The following is a 9008-nucleotide window of genomic DNA, read 5'->3' on the forward strand; positions in this document are numbered from 1 at the left end:
GCACATCAAACACAAGAACCCCAGCAGTGTGGAAACATCACCGAGCCTCAGACTCATAACACACTCCAGATTAATGTGTCACTGAGTGTGAGTGTGAGAGGATCGAGGTTTTGGTGCATATGAATGTATGATGGTGTTGGAGATGTTGGTGTGATGGTGCGTATGAGTGTATGATGGTGTTGGAGATGTTGGTGTGGTGGTGCGTATGAGTGTATGATGGTCTTGGAGATGTTGGTGTGATGGTGCGTATGAGTGTATGATGGTGTTGGAGATGTTGATGTTACGGTGAATATGAGGATATGGAGATGTTGGAGATGTTGGTGTGATGGTGCGTATGAGTGTATGATGGTGTTGGAGATGTTGGTGTGATGGTGCATATGAGTGTATGATGGTGTTGGAGATGTTGATGTTACAGTGAATATGAGGATATGGAGGTGTTGGAGATGTTGGTGTGATGGTGCGTATGAGTGTATGATAGTGTTGGAGATGTTGGTGTGATGGTGCGTATGAGTGTATGATGGTGTTGGAGATGTTGGTGTGATGGTGCGTATGAGTGTATGATGGTGTTGGAGATGTTGATGTTACGGTGAATATGAGGATATGGAGGTGTTGGAGATGTTGATGTTACGGTGAATATGAGGATATGGAGGTGTTGGAGATGTTGATGTTACGGTGAATATGAGGATATGGAGGTGTTGGAGATGTTGATGTTACAGTGAATATGAGGATATGGAGGTGTTGGAGATGTTGATGTTACAGTGAATATGAGGATATGGAGGTGTTGGAGATGTTGATGTTACAGTGAATATGAGGATATGGAGGTGTTGGAGATGTTGATGTTACAGTGAATATGAGGATATGGAGGTGTTGGAGATGTTGATGTTACAGTGAATATGAGGATATGGAGGTGTTGGAGAGTATGAACTTGTCCTCTCTGTGTTAAAACTTCTGGAAAGCACAACTAATAAATCTCTGAGTGTCTTTGAACTCTGAGAGCTGTCATGTTTCATCACTCTGGCTCTGTGCTGATGATTTCTCGAGGTTTGAGGTTGATTGTAGACAAATAGCTGTTGTGTCAGTCCCACATCTCCCCCTGCACACGGCCAGACGTCTGCCGTCTAACAGCTACGCTCAAGGTGCTATTGTTTCAGCATGCCAGAATTAATGAAGCTGTGTTTCATTCCACCGGATCAGGTGTCAGTGTAACGTGAGCTCCAGAAGAATTCCAGCTGGAAACCACAACTGTGTGTTTGAGTCTCGATGTTCTGTCATTGAGGAATATTAAAGGTGTAGTGTAGAATGTAGACACTGTGTATAGACTTTACATTAGAACATAATCTGTAATAAATCCTTTATAACACTCATGATCACTTGCTACTTAGCGAAAATGTTTTTTTTAATAGTGTGTCTCTTCTGTCTGTGTTTCAGTTAGCAATTTAATCTCTATTGATGGAACAGAGCCACTGAGGCCACACCTACTTCCTGAAGACTCAGACAGAGAAGCCACGCCTCCTTTCTTGAGACTCACAGACACAGAGGCCACACCTCCTTTACTGTGACTGAAACACAGGCCACAACTCCTACTTTGAGACTGACTTTCACAGTAGACACAGAGGCCACGCCCTTTCATTGAGATTGACAAATAATTAGACCCTGCCTCCTTTGCTGAGACTGACCACACAGAGTCCACGCCTCCTTCACTAAGACTGACAGTCACAGAGGCCACACCTCCTTTAGTGAAAATTACATACAGAGACCACACCTCCTTCACTAAGCTTGACAGACACCAAGGCCACACCTCCATTAGTGGAAGTGACATACAGAGGCCACGCCTCCTTTAGTGAACGTGACATACATAGGCCACGCCTCCTTCACTAAGATTGACAGACACCGAGGCCACACCTCCTTTAGTTAAAGTGACATACAGAGGCCACGCCTCCTTCACTAAGATTGACAGACACCGAAGCCACACCTCCTCTAGTGAAAGTGACATACAGAGGCCACGCCTCCTTCACTAAGATTGACAGACACCGAGGCCACACCTCCTTTAGTAAAAGTGACATACAGAGGCCACGCCTCCTTCACTAAGATTGACAGACACCGAGGCCACACCTCCTTTAGTTAAAGTGACATACAGAGGCCACGCCTCCTTCACTAAGATTGACAGACACCGAAGCCACACCTCCTCTAGTGAAAGTGACATACAGAGGCCACGCCTCCTTCACTAAGATTGACAGACACCGAGGCCACACCTCCTTTAGTAAAAGTGACATACAGAGGCCACGCCTCCTTCACTAAGATTGACAGACACCGAGGCCACACCTCCTTTAGTAAAAGTGACATACAGAGGCCACGCCTCCTTCACTAAGATTGACAGACACCGAGGCCACACCTCCTTTAGTGAAAGTGACATACAGAGGCCACGCCTCCTTCACTAAGATTGACAGACACCGAGGCCACACCTCCTTTAGTAAAAGTGACATACAGAGGCCACGCCTCCTTCACTAAGATTGACAGACACCGAGGCCACACCTCCTCTAGTGAAAGTGACATACAGAGGCCACGCCTCCTTCACTAAGATTGACAGACACCGAGGCCACACCTCCTTTAGTAAAAGTGACATACAGAGGCCACGCCTCCTTCACTAAGATTGACAGACACCGAGGCCACACCTCCTTCACCAAGACAGCGAACATTTTTGATTTTGGAACATTTTTCAGTATAAACCTAAAGCCACATGATATGAAGTAGTATCTTCTATAACACACACACACACACACACACACACACACACACATGCTTTTTGCTGTTTAAATGACATTTTCTGTTACAAAAAAGAGACTAAAACACATTTTTACAGAAATGGAGATGAACATTTCAATTCCATCTTTCCTCTTTTTGGTAGTTTATCTACCTTTTGATGTGTCGCTCATAAAAGCCTCAGCACACGTCTGCAATAAGCTCCACTCGCTGAACCTCGACCTGCGGCCATTAGCCAAACACCCTCGCCAGCACACGCCACTCTCACACACCATAATTGAAAAAAATTGTCCGTGTTTATAACAAAAAACATCTCACCCTGTGTGTGTGTGAGTGTGTGTGTGTGTGTGTGTGTGAGTGTGTTGTGAAGGTGGACACGGTTGTACACTTTAATCTCGTGTATAAGGCACGTCAAACAGCAGAAGTGCTGCAGATTTTTCCTTTGAAATGGAACAGAGTTCAATTATCCGGCCACGCAAATCTCATTAAGGAGGCCATTGTCCAGCCGGAGAACTGTGTGTGTGTATGAGTGTGTGTGTGTGTGTGTGTCGTACTGCGTACACACTTCCTTAAGCTGGATGGAGAGCGAGATCTTGGCTTGTTCAAAGATGCACTGCTTTTCTCTTTGATGCTAAAGTGTGTGTCCTGCTGATTCACTGAATCACTGACTCACCGAGTCACACAGCGGGACATTAATACACACACTGACGCAAACCGCGGCGTATTCACGTCTTATTCCATTTAATCACAGACTGATTCATTTAACTTCCGTCCTGAGTACAAAAAAACTAACAATAACCGAGTGTTAATGTAGAATTCTCGGTCCCGAAGGCGTAGATAATAACGGCGAGACTCATAGTAAGGCTCAGAACACAGGTTCAGATTAAAGTTCTCGCTTTAATACCTTACCGTTTCTATAGCAACCGCTCATTCACAGGGGTGTGTATGGTGAAGGACTCTAATGTAGTTTTATTAAGGAGTCTCCAGTGTCAGCACAGAGGAGTTTACGTTTCATGGAAACTTTGTCAACATGATGATGTCCAGGTGGCTTCTAAACGAATCGACTCGGAATCGATCGTCTCGGTCAGTCGGTGAGCAACAGCTTGGGCTACAAAGGTCAAACGTCACTGATGTCCAGAGATAGATAAACAGATATGACAAGGTCTCAGTCAGGGTCGTGAACTCTGTCACCCCTAGAGGTCACTAAAATCTGTTCTTTACACCTATTTTATTTTTCTTATCAGATATTAGAATATCTGTCGCGTCAAATATGACATTTTCTGACAGAATCCTGATGTTTTGTTCTGAAAATGTCAGGAAAAAATCTCAGACATGAAATCTGAAGGTCATAAAGCATGAAGAAATAAGAGTGTTAAATCCAAATCTGTAATAAAATCAGAATCAAATAAAGCAAAATAAACTTAATTAGAGTTTTAATCTGCGCTGGAATCAGTCTGTGAATCTGAATCTGAATCAGAATCGTAACCGGAGTCAAATTTAGAATAGAGTTTCAGAAATGGAGTTTAAATCTGAATCAGAAAGGGAATCTGAATTTTAATCAGAAACAGAAACAGGATTTTAATCTGAAGCTGAATTACAGTCAGAACTTTTACTGTATTTTAAACCAGAATATAAATTTATTCTAGAATCTGAATCAAAATCTGTATTTAGAATTTGAACCTGACTCTGAATTGGAACATGAATCTGAATTTGATAATAAAGCGGATTATTTTACAGGTCCTGGAATTTAATATGAAGCACTGCGCTGATGTTAGTGTGCTGGTGTTAGCAGGTTAATAATTAGTGTTGCTGAAGTTGAGCTTGCTGAAGTTAGCATGTTGATGTTAGCATGCTGAAGTTAGCGTGCTGAATGTGATTGTTTCTGCTTGTTGTAGGTGACGGTGAGGATGTACAAGCGCGGAGCTCACAGCTGGCTGGGAAAACCTCTGAGCGGGACGACCACCATCCCGTCCAACACACACATCGTGTTCCGCATCAGCGGAGACGACAAAGATGCCAAGATCCCAGCTAACAATATTCACACCATCACACTTAGCATCTAAAGACCTATTGAGAGAGAAAGGAGAAAGAAAGGGGAGATCTCCAGATAAAAAGTTAACAAACTTAACAACTTCACATGATTCTAAATGTACTCTGGACTGTATTTGAAGTAACACTGCCTTAAGCCTGACTTAACACTGCCTTAAGCCTGACTTAACACTGCCTTAAGCCTGACTTAACACTGCCTTAAGCCTGACTTAACACTGCCTTAATCATGATTTTAAACTGCTTTAACCCTAACTTAACCCTGACTTACCACCTCCTTAAACGTAACTTAGCACCTGATTAAGTCTGACTTAACACCTCCTTAACCCTGACTTAACACTCCTATAATCCTTACTTAACACTGCCTTAACCCTGAACTAACACCTCTTTAAATCTGACTTAACACCTCCTTAATCTTGACTCAACCCTTTTAAAACATAAATATAAAAATTGCCTCCAGACTGAAACCAGAGGTCAGCCATCTTGTTTAGGTTCAGAATTCTTCATCCCAATGCTTGTTGTTGACACAGTAAACTCCTACAAACAGCCTTCTTTATAAGAACAGTCTTTGTATGAAAGTATTGGCACCCTTGTGATATCTTTCTTGTGTCTCTTGCTCAGTAGTTCTCCATAACAGGACTCAGATTTTTACCAGGATCTGAATGTTTCTGATGTAACACACTTTAAAGGTGAAAATTATCTTAACATTATTTCTGTAATATATCATATTTCCCTGAGAAGATGATGATGATGATGATGATGATGATGATGATGACGGTTCTTCTAAAGATGGCATCCTTCTAAAGAACCTTACACTCATAGGTGCACTTTAATATATTCTGTTTCCTGCATAATGTGTACAGTGTGTCTGAAACACGTCTAAAGTCTGAAACACGTCTAAAGTCTGAAACACGTCTAAAGTACGAAACACGTCTAAAGTCTGAAACACGTCTAAAGTCTGAAACACGTCTAAAGTACGAAACACGTCTAAAGTCTGAAACACGTCTAAAGTCTGAAACACATCTAAATGTCTCATTTTTGTCTTTTGGAGGCGGGGTCTGGAGACCTGCTTGTTTAACAGATACATGGTTTGTGACGGCTGTAATTGCTCTCTCAACAAAACAGCGGCTGCTCATCTTGACACGTTTTTCAACACAGAATCCATTTGTGACCTCGGCATTGTTAAAGCTCTCCAAGAGCAGCGGCTGGAGCACAAGCTACGTAAACTGCGCTAAACTCCACTCGTGACACAACTGCACTCCTTCACCCTGGCACAATGGGAATCGCTGACGTTTTATGGAAATGGCGAGAGTTTGGCTAATTATGGCGGCTCATTTTCTCTTGTTTTGGATGACAAGACTAGTGTCAGAATACGCTTTGAAGCGGCAAATTAATTAGCGATTGTGTCACTGAACTCGTTCAAGGAGCGAGCACTAATGCTAATTTGATGCAGGTGTGGAACCGGGACTGCTTGATGCTAGTGAACAGTCGTGTTGATTGTGATGTTTTCACAAAGTTTTCTTTTAACCCTGACTAGTTTCTCTTTTCTTATTTTTGTTTCGCATCAATGTTCTAACAATTCCTTCATTAATTCCCTGACATTTTTCCCTTCTTTGTTTCTTCTTAGCATTAGCTTTTCACACTGTTTATCATTCGTGCTATGTTATGCTAGTTTTTACCACCAGATCAATGGAGAAAGACTTTGATTGAAGAGTAATTAGTGTCAGTATCAATGGCTAACCGTGCCGCTCTGGTGTGTTATGCTAGCTTAGCATGACGTATTGTTTATTATTAGAATTGTGACTCATTGACTAGATTGTGCCCTTCTTTTAGCATTATTGCTAACAGCTAGCGCTCTCATTTTGTGCCACTTAATCCATTATCATTTCCTGTCAGTGCTAACAGCTATGTTATGCTAGCTAGTTTATTATTACAAAGAAATAATTGGCCTTATTTGTTGAATCATTCACAAGGTTTTTTTACTCAGTGCATTGTCCTTCTTTCTTACCGCCAGCGCTAACAGCTAACAGTCCCATTTAGCGTCTCTGGTATTGGCTTTAATGGAGTTGTTATAGATGTAGTGCGAGTGCCTTAAGCTAACACACAGATTCGGATCTTTGTGAATGGCGGCTCTCGAGTCTCAAACTGCATTATGTTGCACTCAAGTTTCACAAATGGCTGTTTATGAATTTCCCCTGGAGGACATTTTGTGTGCGTGTGAGCTCTGAGGTTTGACACGGAGCGGGCGTGTTATCGGTGAAAAGCATCGCATAGCCATGAGCTGACGGAAACGTGACGGTTTCTTTAGTGAGGTATGACTGCGGATGAGAAGCGCTCAAAAAAGTCAACGTTATTTTTGCTTTAATAGGAACGTGAGCTGTGGTGAAAATGTGCAGAAAGTCTTACAAAATGTGTTTTAGATTTCACAACCTCGCCTTGTACACTTTATAAGAACATCGTAAGTTTTAGGTAAAGTGAACTCAGGTCCACTTGTAACCTGACAGAACCGATCCTGATCTCCCTGGGGCCCTAAGCAAAATTCTGTTTAGGGGAACTCCTACCTGACCCGTGAGCCATGTAAACCATTTGCCACACTTGACACCCCACTGCTCGCACTACAAACCTCCCAACTTTTAAAAAATTTTTGCTGCTAGTGAATATGCAATAGAAGATATCAGAAATGACGTTTTTACTAGTGTAAAATGTAATTCCTGATATCAAAAATATGGTTACTACTAGAAATCACACTCTTAATATTTACATTTTAAGTATTGAAAACTGTATTCTTGATATCAAAAATCCATATCATGTGAATGTATAAAAGCTAAAATGGCTTGCCGTACCGTATCGTAGTGAGCGTATAGGGCCGATCGGCTCTGGAACCTGGTTTTACTCATTAACATAAACAGATCATTTATGGGATTGTTTTTACAGAATATATTTTAACTACAGTATGCACAAAAACGATTCCATTATCAGGGAAAGCAATGGAAAAATTACCTAGCTTTAAATGCTATGAATTTTTAGATGTAGCATTAAATAAATGCAGTCTGTGTCCGATAACTGAGTTTACAAAGTATTCAAAAATCATATGGTGTGAATTATTAACCACTCTACTGTTTATTCCTGAGGTAAAACTGGGTGGCATTTTTACTGTGTTTTCTACAGTTTGATGATATTACTGAGGTTTGTGTTTGTTTGTTTGTGTGACTTTTTAATTAATTACAATAAAATGGCAGCATGATGTTGGCGAACGTCTGTGCATGGAAATAAAATGTAAAAAAATACAAATCAAGAACAATAAAAACTGCTGTGGAAGTTATTCAGGATGAATTTTCATTCTAACGAATTAATAAGAGTGATGAGTCGATCCAGGTGAACTGATGCAGTTTCATCTCCCGCTTTCCTTCATGTAGATTTCCCAGAAGACCTTCAGTTGTTTTTTTTTTATTTGTTTGATCCTGTGTTATATTTTCTGACTAAACACAATGTGTCCGACTAACCGAACGCTTCACGTTACAATAAACAAATCTGCGTACAACAAAATCCAACGTGGCTGCTGAAAATCTCTCAGCCGTAAAAATGTCTCTATCTCAGGTTATAGAAAGAACATTACAACCTTCTGCTCAGTGAGATTGAGGTACATTGGAATTTCCTTCTTTCAGCAGAATATTAATGGACATCTGGGACGTTTTCAATAGTGTAAAGATCTAAAATGAGTCATGTTGTTGTTTCAGTGTGGTTTAGCTGTTGATAATCTTACACTGAATTTTAGTGTTGAAGAGAAATCTGAGCTGATTATTAGATGAACAAACACTCGGAGCGTCTCAGAGAGCAGAAATGGGCAGAAATGATATCAACATTTACTCTGAACATACAAACATCTGTGTGGAGAAATAATATAAATTTTCTATAAACATATCACCTCAAGTATTATAGAGAAAAACAGAAATCCTTATGAAACTCTTAAAAGTCTTAAATTCCTGAGTGTTTACTTTCATATGAGCTTCATATTAACACCACTGTGGAGTGAGACGTGTGGAAGACGTTCAGTCATCAACACGGACGCGACACAAACAGGAGGAAACTCTATTTTTTGATCCTCTGGAGAAGAGAGTTCTATTTTAGCATTAAAGCAGTGCCGCGAGTTTGGTGAAATTCTACGCCACCCAGATGTAGTGGATTTCAGATGAGCCTTGTAG

General features: G+C 41.1%; 1 protein-coding gene across 1 annotated transcript in view; it reads left to right on the forward strand.

Annotated features, from left to right (window-relative positions):
* Window positions 1-8039, forward strand: part of si:zfos-911d5.4 (uncharacterized) — a 42850-nt gene extending 34811 nt beyond the window's left edge. The window contains exon 7 of the mRNA XM_060889372.1: window positions 4656-8039. Within this exon, the coding sequence (XP_060745355.1) occupies window positions 4656-4823 (168 nt within the window). The 3' untranslated portion in view covers window positions 4824-8039. The remainder of the gene's footprint in view (window positions 1-4655) is intronic.
* The last annotated feature ends 969 nt before the right edge of the window (window positions 8040-9008 follow it).

The sequence above is a fragment of the Tachysurus vachellii genome, chromosome 2, assembly GCF_030014155.1.
Source record: "Tachysurus vachellii isolate PV-2020 chromosome 2, HZAU_Pvac_v1, whole genome shotgun sequence".
Classification (NCBI taxonomy): domain Eukaryota; kingdom Metazoa; phylum Chordata; class Actinopteri; order Siluriformes; family Bagridae; genus Tachysurus; species Tachysurus vachellii.